Here is a 19,237-nt window from a genome sequence, read left to right as displayed (position 1 = left end):
AAAAAGCCAATATTGTTCTCCGTATCCTCACGGTGTGATGAACAAGTGATTTATTTGCATACAAATGACAGACTTACCACGACAGAGTTTATGGAAGCCCTTACAAGCAACAGCAGCCAAGAATATGTCCTGGAATCCCATAACTGTACAAGCTGCAGGTGGCCTGTCCTCACCTGGGCAGGTTCTGTAGCTTCCACTCGATTTTCACAACGGGATTCAGCCCCCAAGCTCCTCCCTCCTCTTGCTACTGCTTTCACTTCAGCTCCTTCGGAACGGCTGTCCCTTGCTTTTGAGGTTTTCTTCCTTCGTGAGTGATCGTGCCCTGGCTCTTCTACCATTCCTAATTGCCCTTCAATGCCCCACGTCTGGTAAGAATAGCTAATGGTGTTCCTGAGGCAAGCACCGGAGAAGCGCTAGCGTGCTACACAAGAGCCCAGTTCCCATCTCAGTTGTTTTAAATATCCTGCACGGGACACCTCACAAAGTTAGCATTACACATCTACACTAGCTTGGGGAAGACAAGAACAGATTAATTACATTTGAAAGGAAGATTCTAATGGAGATTTATCTTCAATATGTGACCACTGGCTAAATGCAAACGTAGCTTTTTAAAAAAACATTTTTAACTTAAAGCTGCTAACACCTTGGAAAATACTTAAAACTAAAAAAGATCTTTCTCATTTGGCTTGTCATCTGCAATGATTTGGCACCTCTCGTTAGGAGGGACAGGGCATGCACTTACCGTTCTGATTACTGTTGCTGGTTGTGCTGTCTTCCCTTTCGGACTGGCTGGTGCTGCTGTTGGAAGTTGTGGGAGGAGGGGACGGAGCTCTACTGGAAGCAGCACTTTCACTTTCATCCAGGAGACGGTCCATATAATCTCTACACAACAGAAACAGCACGTTCAGCATTGCCCTTGCTGTGTAAAGTATTGGTGTTATTTGTACACAAATATTCACTGCACATACTGCGAGTGTGACCAGTTCACATTTTACATCTTTTGAAATGCACAGACTTATCTTGCAAAGTTAACAACTTTAAGATCTCCTGTGTTAACTGGCCCACGTATGGTTTGCCCACAGCAACTATGTATTTGTTGACCAGTCACTGCAGCCAGCTTCTATAAATTCAGCCTGTGCTTATGCTAAGTCCCATAAGATCATGTACAGGCAGAAACTTCAATATGCTGTGATGTTGTGGACTCTGTTTTCAAGGTGATGCGCTCAGGCAGGTTCCTACTAAGCTCTTGCAATTTGCTGTGGCAGCGATAACTATACCATTAAAGTAAGTTTTGTGCACATACAACCTCAAAAGGGGTACAGTTAAAAGCAAATGAAAAACTTCAGAGTTAAAGACATTCCAACATCTGAAATCTATTACAGTCCTACAATTTAGGTCACTAATAGTAAATCTCTTATGAAAGATTTAAACAAACAAAGCTGGTTGGTAAAGCCCTTGTATGTATGGTATTAGTCTGGATTAACTCCAGAAACAGCATATCCTCACACATAATTATTCTGGAACTGATACTGCACCCTAAATTCTCACATCTATCTGCAAAATCATTTAAGAATAGACAAGTACAATCCTTAACGACACTTCTTTCGATTACCGTATGCAGTCAACTGCAAAAGAATCAGAGAATGTTTTAAGTGATTAACAACCAAAAATGTCTACTAATTTGGCAAAAATGAAAAAAAAAAAAACCCAGCAGATGGAAAAGAGGGGGGGACAGACAGTCCCTGACAATTGGTTAAGAAAATCCAGCAGCTCTGGGTGCTTTTCTGTAACAGTCTACTTTACAAAGCCACAGACAGCAACTCTTAATGTCATACTGCAAGTTCACTTCAGTGGTCCAACACACAGTTCTAAAATGTTTAAAGAAACAATAATATTAAAAAGAAGGATCAATACAGAAGTCAGGAACAAATGAGAAATAAAAATAATAGTAAAAAGACTTGGAAAAAGTCAGCGGAGAGCGAGATACTAAAATCATAGCATTGGAATGAAGGGCAGAAGAGTATGTTGGCTCACTTGCTCAGATTTGAGGGAGGAGAATACGCAGTTATTCACAGACATTGCCCTCTTTGCCTAGCAGAGATGTGAATGGGGAAAGGAGCTATGTACACCCAAAAAAGCCCTACTACGGGCTACTGTGTTGGCCAGAATACATTTCAATACATTTCAAGAGTATACTACAGCACGTACCACAAATCCCACCTGAAACTTGTGACTAATGCCTTTGTATAAAACATGTATTTAAAGTAAAACAAGCATTTAAAAAACCCCACATAGTTGCAGAAATGTTACATTTGTGAAACATTTAAACAGAAAACAAACTAAATTAAATAGCTGTTCAATGCAAATTGTTGGCCTTATTCCAAATAAATGTATTTTAGAAATTACAGTATACACACTAGTAAGCTTTTCTTACACCTTGGCTGTTTTCCTGCTGCAAATTGGGACTATGGAATCCCTCGGTTGTCATACCATTTCAGATTAGAGCAGTATAAAATAAGGATTTAGATCTAACACGTAAAAGCACATAAAAATAATGCACATCTTACGTTACACCAGGATGAAGATTGTATTTCTTCTTTCCAAATCGGGTCTGCTGCGCAAAGAAATCATAACGCTCTGATTTCTTCCACATGTAATAAAATGCTACACACTCACCAACTGATCTTGTTCGTACCTAGGAAATACGCGCCATGCAAATTTTGATGAATTTAAATACATTTTTGGCAAAAAGCTACCATTTAAATCAAAAGGTGCGAAATTCAAAGTCAATGCTTCTTTATACAACATAGGAAATAGTGGAAACTATTGACTCAAAATTTCAGAGGCCCAGAAACTGAAATGCAAAGTTTAATAGGGTTTCTAAGAATACTGAAGATATCGTGAGGTGCTGCAAGCAACAGCTTCAGGAGAAATATTCAAGTCTGTTTCACCAGTCTATTCAAGACCAGAGTGAGACTCTAGGGATGCAGATCTTCCCGTATGTATGCACAGCAGGATTTTTGCACTTTTCTGAACTTTGGGTTCACAGCCGCAGTTACAGAGGATTCTGGACTTTGAGAAACCAATTTGGACATGTATGTAGTGAAAATCAGAAGTAGTAAATATAGTAATTTGTGAAGGAAATTGAGGATAAGAATTCATTTACAATTACATTGCTTTAAAAAAAAAAAAGTGAGAACTACACTTAAAATCAGTGTTTACCTTATTTGCCTGAATCACATGAAAATCCTTGCCATAGACTTTCAGCCCTTGTTCAAAGTTCCTACATTCTTCTTCTGTCCAAACAGATAATTCTTCTATAGCAAGAAAATGCAATAAAGAAAATACTTAATAGAAAAGCATACGGCCAATAAAAGAAAACTTAAGTGACAGAAAACATACGTGGTATTCAAGTTCCTTACACCATCTGCTGACTAAATGAGAACCACCTCCAGAAATTTCACTTACTAGTACAAAAATGAAAATTCTCCCTTCTAGTGAGTAGGTGGGAAATTTGGCTGCCTTAAGCAGCTAGTCGGTAGGGACCGTTATAAACGGTCCGTAACTCCAGCCCTACCACATGGGGAAAATAAACAGGCAGCAGAAAGAGGAAGAAGGGCTCAGAAACCTGGTCTCACCATTCTGCCCCTAGAACCACAGGAAGCAGGTATCCTTCAAGGCAGGACACAGCACAAAGGAGTTCATGCTATGGACTCAAACTGGTTGCTGGTATTTGGAAGAAGCAGGGGAAAAGGAATGAGGAGCAAGATCTCCTTTACTGCTGGCAAGAGCCAGCAATGATAGACTGTTAATTCCAGTCAGGCAGGATAAGCAACTGTGCTGCTCACACTACTGGGTGGGAAATCTTGGTCCCACTGAAGCCAGAATAAACCCCTAATAACTTTCAGCAACACTTCCAAGAACTTAATACAATTTGGCCTTATTGATTCTTAAGGTCACGAATAAATAAGGTTTAAAATAGTGGGGGAACAGACTAATCTTCTCTATTTGATCCTTCTTGTCTTGTGATTTGCACAGTAAACTCTGAAGAAGCCACGGGTTTGAAAGCAGAACCAACAGATCAATGGGCAAGAAAAATAACTTGTGCCTTCTCTTAGTTTCTTGTTCCTTTGAGTATAAAGATCAATACCAAACCAGGAAATGCTTAAGGCTCCAAAAGTGTCTTTAAGACCAGGGTCTTTTTATTGTTATACTTTGTTAAATAAAAGGTTTAGATGCTTATTCCCCTTTATTCAGAATTGTGAATTATTTCATTTTATATTTCATGTTTGTTCCATTAACTTTGACGACTGAAAAGGTCTAGAAGAACAAAGAATAAAATGCCCGAGAAATGCACAATTCAGTTGCCAAGAAGTGATTTTAAATTTTAACTTGTTATTAAAGTCACAGATACAAATATCAAGCTCTATTGACAGGAAGGTAATTTACACGCCCTCTTTGAGCATGTGCCTGGTTATACTACATCTGCTAATTTCATTCTCTCAGAGAGCAACAAGAGATTCACTGAAGGTTGCATTTAAATGGGCACTGATATGTACCGCTTACATGCAGTCAAGCTCTAATAAAATTTCTCAGTCCGCTGACAGCAAAACCCAATACCTGTGTAACAAATAAAATGAGAGTTCAACAACATAAACTTAACTTTCAGTGTATGCTCACCTCTGGCTGCTTTTACGTTAAATCTCAGCCTTCGTAATGATTCTTCAGTATCAAAATTGCACTTAACCAGTTCATACAATGCCTGGAAAGATGGAAAGACACACATTTAACATTCTACGTACCACTCAATTTATGTTGTGCCACAGAAGCATACTTAGTAAATCACTAATACCTATTAAGAAAAGATTAAAAATAAACTCTTTGAATGAATGTAATATAATCTAAGACAGCACAAAGACGTATTTCCTCTGTTTACATTTCCAAATCTCTAATTACATAACCAAGAATATATCCAGGCAAAGTATTCTAACATTTTCATCCACTGCATACATTTGTAAAATTGATGGGGGTTTTTTGTATGAAGAAAAAAATAAGTATGCATTCATATAGCTTTAAAGAAATCTGTAACTGAAATAACAGAACTCATTCATACACAATTGTTTATGTATAAAATAATGCACTGATGCATAAAGCAACGTTAAGCCTAAGTTAACAGTTTAATATTTGTTGAGAGGTAAAAAACCCATCATATTTCTATTTCCACAAGGAATAATAAAGCTGTTTCAAACACAATTTTAATTCTTGGGAGTAGAATAAAATAAAGGGATAATTCATTCTGTAATATTAAACTACAAATCCTAATTATTCTTATATACCTGCTCATTGTCTTTAATATGGGATCCTTCAGGAATTGCATCTAGGCCTTTCTCATCACCCGTACGCCTTGATGCTTCATTTAGGAACTCGATCACTTTATCTTCTGGTAAGAAGTCAGGATTCCACAGCAGCTGGTCATCATTTTCATACACTGAATTAACGACAGGAAAAAGACAAGCAAGCTAAAACAACAATATAGAAGTTTATTCTCTCTTATAAAGCTAGTGATTATGAACCCTTGGAAGATCATTAGAGCACCAATATTAATCCAGAACGCACATAAGGACAGGTAAAAGACAGTCTCATGAACGCAGTGATCCAAATGACTAGGATACTATACCTTATATTGTCTTCAAATCTCTGGCATAATCTGTGCTCCAGATTCTAGGACTCATTTACGAAACTCCAGATATTCCACCTTCCCCATCCTCCTCCTGAAACCACTTAAATCACGAGGTAGCAGCACTACCCGACACAGTGCCTGAACGATCCATCCAGCATGCCTTTTCCCTAAGCAGCACAGTTTTGCTGATGGCGGCCAGCAGGCATGGAAAACTATTTCAGAAACTAATTATATCTGTTTTCTTGCAAGACAATTAGGATCAGTCACATAAAACCAAAAAGCACACCGCCAAAAACGGTGCTAAAAACACTACCAGGTGTCTGGACCACTAAATATAAAAGTCTCAGCTAACATGGCTGGCAAAAGCCAGCAACAAGGTCCACTGCTTCTCCAGGGAAGATGACACCCAGACGCCAGATGTTCTGAAGTCAAACAGCTCCTGAAAGGAAACTTTGCTAAGACCCTCATACTACTTCCAAGAAATACTTTCTAAAACAGAATCATTCAGGTAAAGATCACTCAATTTTAACACTACCAAATCTCTACTGTTTTTTCAGAGCTTTTGCACGAGCTTTCAGACCAGGGAAGCCATAGGAAACTGAAATTAATGGCAGAAACATGGCCAAATGATATATCCTCCGAATTATCTCCCATTTTTATTTTTGAAGAGCCTACAAGCTTTGCAGGATTAAAATACTAGTACAGCAAAATAAAGTAAAATTCAGGTTATTAAAAAACTAGAATCAGGTAAGTATCCAGACCTTGCTTGTGGCCCAGTCTTCAATGAAAGATAACCTTACAAAAACCAGCAAGAAAGTAACTTTAACATTGATTCCATTAGCTGGGTGAGCACCTTTGAGAAGAGAAAGGAGCGAACACTTGGGAAACCATGGTCACTACAGGAAGGGAAGATACAGTAGCATTCTGTGCAGATGGAAAAGTCAGAGTGGTGGCTAGATGCATCTCTACTTGAAAAAAATTATTTTTAACGTGAAAGTAGACTACAAATAAAAAAACAAAATGGGTAAGGAAAATTATTAAGTGTCTTGCAAAGAAAGACAGCTTCATTTCACAAATGACACACTCTTTGGAAACAGCTCCCAGCAACTTTCTGGGACCTTTTTGTTTCAAAGGCTAGTCCTCATCTGGTGTTTGGCTGCTCATTTAAGAAAAAGATTCTAGGTATCTTGGGATACAAACTCCAGTAGAAGCAACAATTCTTTTCAGGAGATAACTGATAATCGGTTCTAAGCCACCCTTAATGATGCAAGCTAAGTACACTGCAATGTTTATGAATGACAGCGGTCAGTAAGTCTCAAAGCAGCTTCAGCACCTTTCAGTTCTCAGAGCTCTCCTTCGATTTTTCAAGTCTAAGCCTTCTGAAAACGTATCTTTTAATTTTGTAGATTTTTCATAACCTGAAATTGTTTAGTAGCAGCTAATTTGGTCTCCAGGCATACTTCTCAGAGAACCAGTCCACTGTAATTAGCTTAGTGTAGATTACATGGTCGTTCTTTCCTCGCAACAGCATGTCAGAACACATTCCGAAAAGCAATGTGTTTATTCTTAAGAGGTCTAGCATTTTTGTGCTTTTGCTTACAGGACTGGATATGAAAGGACTAGCCTTCTTAGCGTTCGGGAATTTTACAATTAGAATTTCCCCTTCATTAGAGAACAACTAAGATGATGGGATATGTACATGAAAGTACTAAATACATAGTCTCAGACATTTATTTTTCAACTTTTTAAGCTTCATTAATATTCCAGTTGGAGTCCTGTCAAAGATTACATCCAAAACACAGCACAAAGGAAAGAAGTGGCAGAAGATATAAAACCCTGCTGGTATATAAAACTAGAATAGCCCTAGCTCTATTAGTGAAAATTTCACTTTTCCCCCTCAACGGTTTTTGCCCACGACGTAGGTTCTCTGTTGTGCAGAGTAGCGTGCAAGACTATGAAAAACTGTTTTATATAGGTTACTGCAATGCACAAAGCAGCCAGATCTTTTTTATTATTGGAGGCCAGAAGCCATTTAGAGCTGAGTAAATACCAGGAAAAGCAGGTGACCAGTAAAGCGTAATTTACTGCATCTCAGGCAAATAGTTCAAGCTCTATTTTCAGACAGAAGCAGGAAAGCATGCAAAGAGCAACTTCTTCACAGCTAAAAAGCAGATATTTTCTAATTTGCCGTTTTCTATTTTTAATGGAAGCTCCCGACTTCTCCCATAGTTCTAAATTACATTCTCTTCAACCTCTCTGCCTACGAAGTCCAGAGCTGACAGAACGTGTCAGCTTCAGTGTGAGCCTGCTCTAAGTCAATAGCAGGACTGATGCTCTTTTTAGACAGTTTCTACTCAGATCAGGCTACAGCGTAGCTACTGCAACCTGGAGCTCGAAGCAAGACAACTTCTACTACTTGAGTATATATTCAGATTCTACGAAGGCACTGAGTTTTGTGCTCGCTAGTTTAAAAACTAACTTACACAAAACTACAAAAGAGGCAGTCTCAAACTGACCTGCGGTGTAAACAAATTCTTAGTAATGGGCTGAATGAGCAGGAAAATGGGCTTCTTCTAAGCTCACAGCTGGGTTTAAACTGGGTCTACCCTTCCTGACTTGATTATATTGACAGCATACAGCCAAAGGCTCTGGTTGTGAGGGGGGGGAAAAGTTCCTGGAAAAAAACCCCAAAAGTAGAACAAGAGGTTCTTTAATACTGATTGAAGAGTTATATAAGGTGAAAATCAAAGCTGCTGTACCATTTTGCCTCTTTTAACCTGTTAATCCAATTCCAGCAACACAATTTCTTTATTATCTATTTTGTTTTACATAAACTAAATATACTAGGTGAAGAGGTTAACATAAGCTACATAGAAAGCTTGTGTACATTACCAAATTAGAATACAAGGGTTCAATAGGCAATAGGCCAGCAATATATTCTTTCTTTTCCCCTTCCAAGACTCAAGCTCTGATGGTGAAGTACAGGATGAACTATAGTTCGAGACGATAGTTCTGTTTTTCACTTGAAGGAGCTCTCTTATTTTGCAAGACACTTGACATCAATCAAATCTTTTATTTCTCCCCATTAGAAAATAATCTCAAACATAGCGATAATGGTAATAGTGCTGTCTCACCTTTTTCATTCTCTTTGTATTTGCATGTGCCAGCTGGAATTTCAGCTTGAAACATAGACCCCACCATGATTTCCTGTTTTGAGATAACAGAAACAAGAAGTTAAGCAACCATAGCTGTAAAGGTTTTTGTTAGCAAAGAGAATGACCACATCTTTTTTTACCCCTTAATATTTTCATTGTTCAAAATCTAAAAATACACTTAGCAGGCACTATATGGAAATGGATTTTTCACTATTTGGGGAGGTCATTAACACTTCTTACTATCAAAACTCTTTTATTTATGGGGGAAAACTGGAGAGGATTTGGGTCATCTATAAAGCTCAGAGTTATAAGGTAACAGATCAACTCACTATTCATGAAATACAGGCTTTTTTAACAGCCCTTAGTATTTACCTTTTTCCAGTCTTCTGAGGGAATATAATCTTCATCTTCTTCAGATTCCTCTTCTATTTCACTATCTACAATAAATTGTTCAAACATTTACACAAAATGAGCTGTGATGGGGCCCGTGCATGCCAACGCCAGCCTCCAGCAAAGGAGGCTGAGCAAGGGGGCCTGGGACGTCAGAGCCAGCTCCTGGGAGCACCGCAGCAAGGGTGATGGGGGGACACGAGCCCAGCCTCTCATCCCACCAGCCTCCAGCCGCACAGCAGCCCTGCTCTGCCTCACTGCCATCTTACCCAACACCACCCAAGTGCAAATGGCAGTTCTAGTGACAATACGAAATGTTTCAGTATTGACAACTTTAAAAAATGACCCACCCAATGTTCACATTTAGAATGGATTAAGATACACAACAGGCTCTGAAAAGCGAAGGCACAAATGAAGACATCCATCAATTTTACTACTACCTAATTAAAATTTCCTTTCCTTCACCCAGCTTTGAAGCAGTTAAGATGATCTACATCCAAATTTACTACAAGCAGTTACTTTCCGAAAGTATTTTTATGTGGATGTTCGGCATCCACATGTGGGTTTCGACACCATTTTCAATGAGCTCCCAGCTTAGTTACTGCTGTTCTTTTTCCCTTACAGCAGCTGTCACTGAATTTAAGGTAGACTATACGGCACAAGGTGCGAGAAATCTGCAAGTGTGCTTTTCTCAGTCTTACTGGGATTTAGTAGGCTTGGATGTACTGCTCAGAGATGCACAGCGGCATTTAAAATAGGTTATTTTGGATAAGGACTGACAAAAATTTTAAGCTCTTTGTGATACAGCCTAGTTGCCTTTCAGAATGTGCTGAAAGCAACTGCACTATCTGGTTTATGTATAGCATGTGATAATAGCAGTACTAAAATTATTTGTACATTAAATTACAGTTTATACACAGCTGAACATTGTAACAACCCAAAACCTAATGCAATACCCTTGCATTATGCTAATGCTATGTTTAAAAAACAGAGTTCATTTAAGATATTTGCAACCCTCTGCACAGCTACATGCTGAGGTTCCTTGGCATTTTTGGATTAAAATAAACTACAGATTAGAAAATTGCATTTCTACAATGTCATGGCTAGTAAGTATCAAGTATAAGGTATTGTGAGGAACCTTTGCTCTATCTTTTGTTTGTTAAAACACAGAACAGTGGGAATTCAAACATCGGCAACAGTCACTTCCATCAAAGAAAGGTAAAATATGTGTTGTCCAAATAGCCCTGCTGATAGCTCGATACTAAAAGGTCCAGATCCCATTAAGTAAGATTGCCACCAAAATAAGAGTTGTCTAAAGGGACAGCTACATAACACCAGCTCAACAGTCTCAAACGGATGCAAAACCAATTTTTAAACAAAACAAGAGAGAAAATAATCAGTCCACAATGCTGGCAACAGTATCAAATGTGGAATTCTTGAAGCAAATTTTCTTCATCATTATCTCCCCCTTCATTATTTCAGGTTTAACAATCTATTGTCCTTTTTCAGATTTCATTGCTTTTTTCTCTATTAGCAATCTTGAAGAAATCTGAGGTTCTATTTCCAGTAAACTTTTACTTTTTCCTTCAGTTGCACTCTCACCTTCTTTGAATGAGCACATAACCTGGTGTCAGCAGGCCCTGTCATGATAATCACGCACTGTGCAGCAATTACCTAGTTGGAACAGTGCATTTCCTACTTGCAAATATTTTTACCTATGTCCTTAGTGTGAACTGGCAGCTGAAACTATGATGGTAAGGTAATACCATACTAAACAGTCATCTACTGCACCTGGACTCCATGTACAAGAAAATTTTTCTGAAGGGCACACCTATACAAACCAGTTTGCAGGATCATAAACTGGACGGTTACAACACTCGGAGTAGTGTCACAAAAGGATTTACACTGTCCGAGAGCCTGCTTTTTCAAAACTGTAGAAATTTAAATTTTTCCACAAATCTAATCCTTTTTAAGAAGAGAGACTATGTATCGTCCTTATACAGAGTCCCTTATCTGCAGAGAAGATTCAGCATTCAGCTAAAACCAGGACTTTTTTGCCTATTATTTTGAGCATAATGATAATCACGAGCAGTGTTATGAAAAGAACAAACAAATGTTTATAGGTATCAACATGTGTATTTCAGAAACAGAATACTATGGTAACTAGAGCTGTTCTTAACCAAAGGTCAATCATACTGAGATTACTGTGCTTAGTACTAAACTGTACATACTTGTATCAAAATATTTACATCGACGAGGGCGAATTATCTCTTGTGGATCTTGAGAAGCAACAGATGGTGCTGGGTCATCATTAGATGACTGTGTCTCATCTTCCTGACCTGATGAATCTTTTATGGTCTCCTCCTTAAATATAAAAAAATCAAACAGGAGATCAGCTATCCCTTGTATGTGACAAACCCTATTCTGGCAATATTTTTTCCAAAATTGTCAATATATCAAACCCAAATATCTTTTATCTGACTTGAAGTGACTGTATAGATTGTAGTCTGCCCAGACTGAGCCACAACAAATGTGTAAACACATCATATTATTTATTGGCCAGGATTTTAAGCAGATCAATTTAACACTCAGACTCTAACATACAAATCAGAAATATGAACCACAATGAAATATCACGCCTAGTTTTTTTAAGTCAGTCAAGCAAATCTTTGCAGTTTTCATTTAATTTCGTTTAACTTTAAATTTTACTTTGGTCTTTAAAACCCTTCCTTATGAATTTTCAATTAAAAGGGGAGGAATTATTTACTGGCTATACTTTTCTCAATCAAATGGAAATGGTACCTTCCATAAAAATTAATGTCAATAGTGTGGTTCAACCCCACAGGAATAGCATATCAGTAGACTCGAGCACGTACATTGAGTCATTAAAAGATCAAAAATTAGAACAAGTTCCTTTATTAGAAGAAGATAAACCACTCATACTTGCTAGTTCTAACACAGAAGCATTAAGCACAGCACATGTTTATGTGTACCTTTACCAGCAACCAGAGTATTATCACATGTGCAGCTTAAAGTAGATTAAAAATAGAAAATAGCTAAGTGCAGTATAGCACTTGCAGAGAAAGCTTGAATGATTTATAAAATTATTCCACCCCCACAGATGCATTTTACTGCCTCTCTGCTAAGAGCATGCAAGCACTTCAGAGCTCTCATTCTTGTACCCTGAGGCAAACAATCATAACAGGTTAGCTCGCTCTCTCTGTGCCCAGTCCTCCCCACCACCTTTGTTCCAATCCTATCAAAACTGGGGTAGAATAGGTGAACACGTACTTCCAATTCAACCACAGCGCCAAGTCTGCCATTAGGCTAAACCACTGGCTGGGTATACTGTGCCAGACCACGAACCATTGCTGCTGATGGGCAGGAACGCACTTGCTTCTGCAGCACGCTACAAAGGGTTAGTGCTCTACAGAGGGACAAAGATGACTCCTCTTGCTGCTAACAGCAGTGACAGACACTGAGATTTTATCCATTTAAGAGAAAAGATAGGCAGTATCTTAAATCAGCTAGTAACAGAACTGGAGAACTACAGAGGAGGTCATGAGAACACAAAAGATGGCAGTTGTGTCAGGAAGTAATTAAGAAGCAAGGACACAAGAAGAAAGTGAGACTTCAGGAACACCACCATGCACAACAAAACAAAACACTTGTGTGTCTTATTTTAATTTTGCATACTTCATGTTATGTAAGCTTCTCCCCCTCTCCAGCTTCCTGAACCTTTTCCAATGTGATATAACTATGTATCTTTCTTCTTTTTGAACTATTCAACCCATACAAACAGCAATCTTTTGCAGCATCTGTCAAGGGAGTTTGTAAATCCTAAGAACTTCATTTTCTGAATCAGACATATCATTCCTTATCTCTGTGTCGCATTCCAGAGATTCTAAAATGGGTGAGATATCAAAAAACCAAAATACATCCTTTTTAAAGCCAGATTAGGTAATGCAGCTTCCATTAATGCCTAAGCTTTTTTGTTACTGACAATACAAAGGGTTTCATATTTTAACGGAATTCAGGATGCAACTCTGAATGCCACCAGTAATGGAGAAGTTACAGCTGTGCCCATGACAGGGCAGGGTTGTTACAAATATGTATGACATACACAAGTAGAAAAGACTCTTCTAAAATCAGAAAATTTATTTTAAGAGCACACAGAACAGGATTTTAAAGATGCTAAGTTCAAAACTATACATTTTGCAAAGATACTTGAAGCATTAGACTCAGTTAACAATTTAAGTACAACCAGGGCTGCCAGGCTGAAAAAATACAATTTAAAATGCCAAAGCTAGAAAACTTGCAGCAATCTCCAATACTCAGGGACACATTTAATTCAATTTCACACTTGACTGTTCAGTTTCAGTAGATCAGCTTTTCATCTTGAAACAAGTATTCAGCCATATCTATAAAGGTATCTTCAGGCATTTAAAACTTCAGTTTTGAAGTCAGACTACTCCTGAAGGACAATTACAATCCCTTCTTACATGATGGGATATGTATACATGTACTCTAATTTGCCTCAGCAACAGTTTGGAATGATACAGATGAAATTAAGAGCAATGAAGAGAAATACAGACGGGTAATTAAGAATAAACATTAGAGTTCAGTACACAAAGCATCTGAAATCAACTATATTACGGATTACTTCTGCCACGATCTGGCATCTTGAGTGGTTGTCTAGTACAGAATGGCTGTACGAAAATCAGTTTCAAATTAGTGTAAACACTTACTTTGTTTTCACCACTACAGCCACTGTTGTCATCATTATCAACATCATCATCATCTTCTCCCTCCTCCTCTTCCTCTTCATCATCTTCATCGTCATCATCTTCTTGGAGTGGAATGGTACCATCATAGCCATAACGGCTAAGTAGCTCCTGGATTGGCATATCACTTTCCTGATAAACATCCAAACAAAGTTTGAGATTTTAACAAAAATATTTCACATCCCACATCTGCTCGACAGCTTAAAGGTGTGCACTTTAAACATAACACAGCAAAAACAGATAGATGATGATCACATATACTAAGAATGGCCACTCCAAAACAAACGGACAGTCAAAATTTGAAGTTTCGGCTCCTAAGAAAAATGTGTGGGTTTTTTATGCAGCGGAACTTTTTTATTTCCCAATCCTTTATAAATTTACAGCAGACCTCACGTACCAACAATCTCTCAAAGGGGCCATAAAGCTCATTAAAAAGGCACCAAAGGGCAGTATGACCCATCCCTCCCTTGGTACTTTTCTACTACCATTTTACTAGAACACAAGCACTGCAATGTGGCAGGTTACATCTGGTTACATCATTCCCCTTCAGTACACAGAGTGAACACACTCCTTATTGGAATACATATTGGTATTCCCTTTACTGCCCAAAATCTACCTGAAAAAATTGAGGTATTTTGTACACATTTGTGGAAAAAACAGATAAAATGTGTGTCAGCAGCAACTGCTTCACACAGACAGCTAAGATACTGACAGTTTTTGCAGGCAGGAACTCGTCCTAGTGCAAGGCAGTGATTTCTGCAGTGTCTCCAAGAATTCAGCAGAATAAGGACCAGAACTTGCAGTATCCGGCTTGAATATGGAATTAAATCTTCAGTTGGGGAGTTGTGCTATGGGGACAATTCCACACAGTTCTACAACCCTGGCTTTGAATACAAAATTACACCAAAAATGCACCTCTCCGTCTCTCTGTACCTCTCCCCCTTCTGGGCAAAACAAAAAATGAGGGGTTGGATGGGGGTGAGGGATCACTTTATATTCAGGATCACCTGATATCCAGGTAAAGACAGTAGTAATGTTTATAGATTCATACACATTTTAAGCTAGTTGTCTACAAAACCATCTACAGTTGGAAGCAAATCTGCTAAATATGTGCACATTTAAAAATCTTTATATTTAGAATGCTGGTCCGCTCTGAAGAGACATTTCAAACAATACTGTTGGTTCTCAAATTCAGTGGCTCCCAAACTGTTATCAATTGCATTCACTTTTTATTAATAAAAGTTATTAATTGCCAGGTCTGCAAATTACTTTATTACTTTTAATACCGCAGTATCCAGCCTTCAGGGGCAGTATATGGCATCCCTAACGAGATTTTTCAGAGCAGAAACTTTCAGAGAGCATTTTAAAATTATCTCTCTCACAAGATTAAATCCTTTGTTTATTATTTAGAGGTGTCTGCTTGCTCCAAATATTTCTTCTTAGTATGTAATGTACATCTCAGCTGTTAATCAGATTTTTTTTAGTTATCGGCTGCCCTTAGACTTCCTCCAATGAACTGCTTTCCTAAGGGCCTTCACTGATCAACACAGTGAAGTTTCTGGAAACATACTAACAATACCAATTACAAAAGGCAAGTGTAGTTAGTTCTGCTGTGTAAAAATAAGAGTAACAAAGGGTTCCCAGTACTCTTTTGTCTGTGTATTTTATTTCAAAGAACTAAGCCATTCTGCCACTTATCGGTCTACTCTTTGGTTAAGCTACAGTATAGGCAGACCATGTGGACCTAAACGTCCTCACCTTCCCTCTTGACTTCTTGGTCCCTATGGTATCGTTTTATGGAAAGAACTCTTAGAAGTGGGGAACTGATATTCTACTGACACAGACAACATGACAGGACTGTGATCTTAATTAAAACCTGTACAGCTATCAGAAAAATCCTATTCATAATTATCCAAACAAATGTTCTCCAGTACCGTTTTGGAAAGTAATATACTTTTATTAAGCACTCCTCACCACTATCCCATTTGTAGATACAGACTGAGAATTAAAAAGAACTTTTACTGCAATTCGTAGGTATGTGTGAACTATGTAACAGGTATTTACTTACTATATGCTACCTAGGAAAGTGGTATTTTATTTACAACATTTTTCTTAGGTAGAGCCTCTTAACTTCAAATAGTCCATTACAATTCAAAAAGCTCCAAGGGCCAGCAACTCTCCAAGATAAAATACAAATTGTGATTTCTGTATTGCTTCAGGATATTGCAAAAATAGAAAAGGTTAAAAAAGTAACAAGGATTATCAAAGACATAGACATTTCTTATGTGGAAGATGCTCGGTAACAAGAAATGGATTATAACTCATGCTTCTGGAGTAGAGGTAAGTGAGGGGGAGTGATATAACAGACAACTATCATAAGCAGCACAGAGAAGGTAAATATAAATGACTGTACACTCTTCTAATTGAAGAGCTGAGGGGCAACCACTGAAATGAACACAGAATAGGTCGGAAAAACCAAATGTTTCTCACACTAAATGAACTGTGCAACATTGCCACATATCTCGTGGACACTAAGTTTACAGCGGTTAAAAATCAAATGGACAAATCCACGGGAGGAGGAAAAATAAGACTGACAGGCATTACAGACAAAGAAACAACATCTTTTTCATACGTGCCTGAACTGCACCCTGCTAGGAGAGTATTTGGGAGAAACACTGCATGCTTCCATGTACGGTTCTCTCGTTTAAAGACAAGAGGATGCTGGTGCATAACCCTAAGAAAACCCAAGAGCCCTCCCTGAAAAGGGGGACCCCAAAAGGAGAAACCAAGTGATTATATGGAACAACAAATGGAAAAAGGGAGGGAGTCAAAGGCTTAAAAATCTGTACGTAATGCAGGGAGGCACCACACACAGCACCCTGGCAATGCTCACCACTTCCTAGCGGCACCCAGGAAGCCAGCATACACCACCCAGTAGTGCTCTGCCCATAGTCAGGGCAGCACAAAGGTAAAGAACGTGGCCTCACGCTCGTCAAATCCTCCATGTCACACTCCCTCCAGCTGATGCTTTGTACAGTCAGCTTAGCTAAGAGTAGGAGGAAGTTGAGTTTCTGCAACTTGCTGGGGCCTGGTCATTTATTATTTCCAAGACAGAGTGTGAATGCAGTTTCCTACTACCAAAATTATGCTGCCCAGTTTCCTGCGTTTTGGAAAACTGCAGCGTCAGCATATGCGCAGGACGCCGAGAGATGTGCCTCATCCCAGGCACACCTTCCTGAGCACTGTCTCTCGGGCTGCTGAAGAAGGAATACTGGTTAGCCAGGACTTTGGTCAGATCTGGTACAGATGCTCCTACACACGAAAACAGTATTACAGAAGTCATGTCTGGATATGGTCTGGATATCTGCTGCACCACCTCACAGACAGCTTTCCTGCCCAAGAAAAATTCTTACCTTTCAAGAAATACCACTAAGAACCACCAAATCCAATACTTCTGATTCCCTTCAAGTACTGTTCTGCTCTCAGGAAACTGTATTTTTTCCTGCACTAGAGCAGCATAGAGGGTGACTTCAGGTCTCTAGACACAGATATGCTACTGCCATTTAGACAAAAACGTATACACGTACTTGCACAGACAAATGCAGGATGCTGCTCAACCTCAAGTACTAATGCATTACAGATTCACCAGAGTTTCAACCAATGAGTAGAAAAGATCCTCATCCTCAGAGGAAGGTGCAATTTTTATGACACTCAGGAGTTAAACCATTAAGGTTCAAAAACGCTTTTGCAAAACCTGACTGCCACCTCGTCTCTGAAGGAGCTGAACTAGTAAATCAGGCACATCACAGCCTGGGGCAAATCTGAAATAATATGTGTAAATGTCGGGGGAAAGAAAAAGACAGGATAGCACTTGTCTTGACAATAGTTTTGAGATTTAGATTGGCTATCATCCATGACTAAAAAAAAAAACCAGGTAAAAGTAAGCCTTGATGTGTGGCCTGCTATCCCACAACTAGCAGTAGCCACAGGTCTCTAGCAAGATCCTGCTGGCATGGAAGCACCTGAAACTCAGTAAAAGCCCGACCTGCAATACACGTACAAACTGAGCACAAGATTCTCTGCCAGTCTGTAAAAGCATCCTGCAGAGAAGAGTAGCACACGGAGCAATGTGACTCTAAGTTATACCATTGCTCACTGTCCTGATCACAAAAGAGCTGTCACATGGAGAAATCATAAACTTGCAGCCTGACAACCAAGATATGAGGGAATAAACTGATGGCTGAAATACAGTTATAAACGAAGCATTGTAATGCGGTGATAGAATTACACAACCAGAGGTTGACTCTTCACAAAATACGAGGGGGAAAAAACCCCATATTTTCAACTTAAAAACCACATGACATACATGTGGAGCTCCATTTCTCATTAATCTAGATGAAGAATATTTAGATTCACAAACTATTTGTTTATCTTTATGTTTACCATTTAATATCAAACCTGAAATTACCAGAAAGAAATTATCATTTACACCCGAAATGTAGATTAAATGCACTAAATTAATTTAAAGTCATATTGGCATAATCGCTTATACTAAATAGGATTTGTACATCAAATATGCATCTGAGAACCATTAATGATCTGTTCTGGAAGCCTTTTCAGCCAATGAGGTCACAGACAGAATCTAAATTACTTTGCGTTTATAATGAACCTAGTTTGTAATTTAAGAATATTATTCCTGCCTGAGAAGTAATTTAAGACAATACATAGGTGACAGCATAACCTCAAAATGCCAAATAAATTTTATATGCAATTATTTCAGAAGAGAGACATTTTAAGATTTATTTATCACTATTAACAATAATTGTGAGTTCTGATCCCAGCTCTGCTGACAACTCTTTGCTTTGAGCAAATCATTTCATCTGCATCTCCATTTCGTCTGTCTTAAAAATGAAGATACTCTTATATGCTCCACTAAAGTATTATATGAATGTTCGTATAAAAATGCAAAAGAAATGTAAAATTATGGGATTTTTTAAAAAATCAAAATCTATATGCACTAATCAAGTGCAAGTGCTTTAGAAAATAACAACATTGGAATATACAAGTTTAGTCAGAGCGCACTTTAATTTATATTAGCTCTAGAATGCAAATCCTACACCAGCACATATATGCAAAAAGAAACTAAACAAGCACAGCGTTATACATTATTAAGTATTTATGTACCAGTTTCCTTTTCCCAACTTTTGAGAACTGCAAATTTAGCTCAG

At 38.4% G+C, this 19,237-nt stretch overlaps 1 protein-coding gene across 2 annotated transcripts in view; it reads right to left on the bottom strand.

Annotated features, from left to right (window-relative positions):
* MIER1 (MIER1 transcriptional regulator) overlaps positions 1-19,237 on the bottom strand; it is a 42,360-nt gene that overhangs the window by 3,480 nt on the left and 19,643 nt on the right. For both annotated transcript variants that reach the window (XM_050901470.1, XM_050901469.1), the window contains exons 4-12: positions 13,974-14,141; positions 11,457-11,589; positions 9,208-9,272; positions 8,815-8,887; positions 5,337-5,488; positions 4,681-4,762; positions 3,223-3,317; positions 2,568-2,695; positions 743-882 (exon numbers count right to left, since the gene is read on the bottom strand). In XM_050901470.1, the coding sequence (XP_050757427.1) occupies positions 743-882; positions 2,568-2,695; positions 3,223-3,317; positions 4,681-4,762; positions 5,337-5,488; positions 8,815-8,887; positions 9,208-9,272; positions 11,457-11,589; positions 13,974-14,141 (1,036 nt within the window). The remainder of the gene's footprint in view (positions 1-742; positions 883-2,567; positions 2,696-3,222; positions 3,318-4,680; positions 4,763-5,336; positions 5,489-8,814; positions 8,888-9,207; positions 9,273-11,456; positions 11,590-13,973; positions 14,142-19,237) is intronic.

This window comes from Gymnogyps californianus, chromosome 8 (assembly GCF_018139145.2).
Source record: "Gymnogyps californianus isolate 813 chromosome 8, ASM1813914v2, whole genome shotgun sequence".
NCBI lineage: Eukaryota > Metazoa > Chordata > Aves > Accipitriformes > Cathartidae > Gymnogyps > Gymnogyps californianus.
This window is presented reverse-complemented; position numbering and strand designations above follow the sequence as displayed.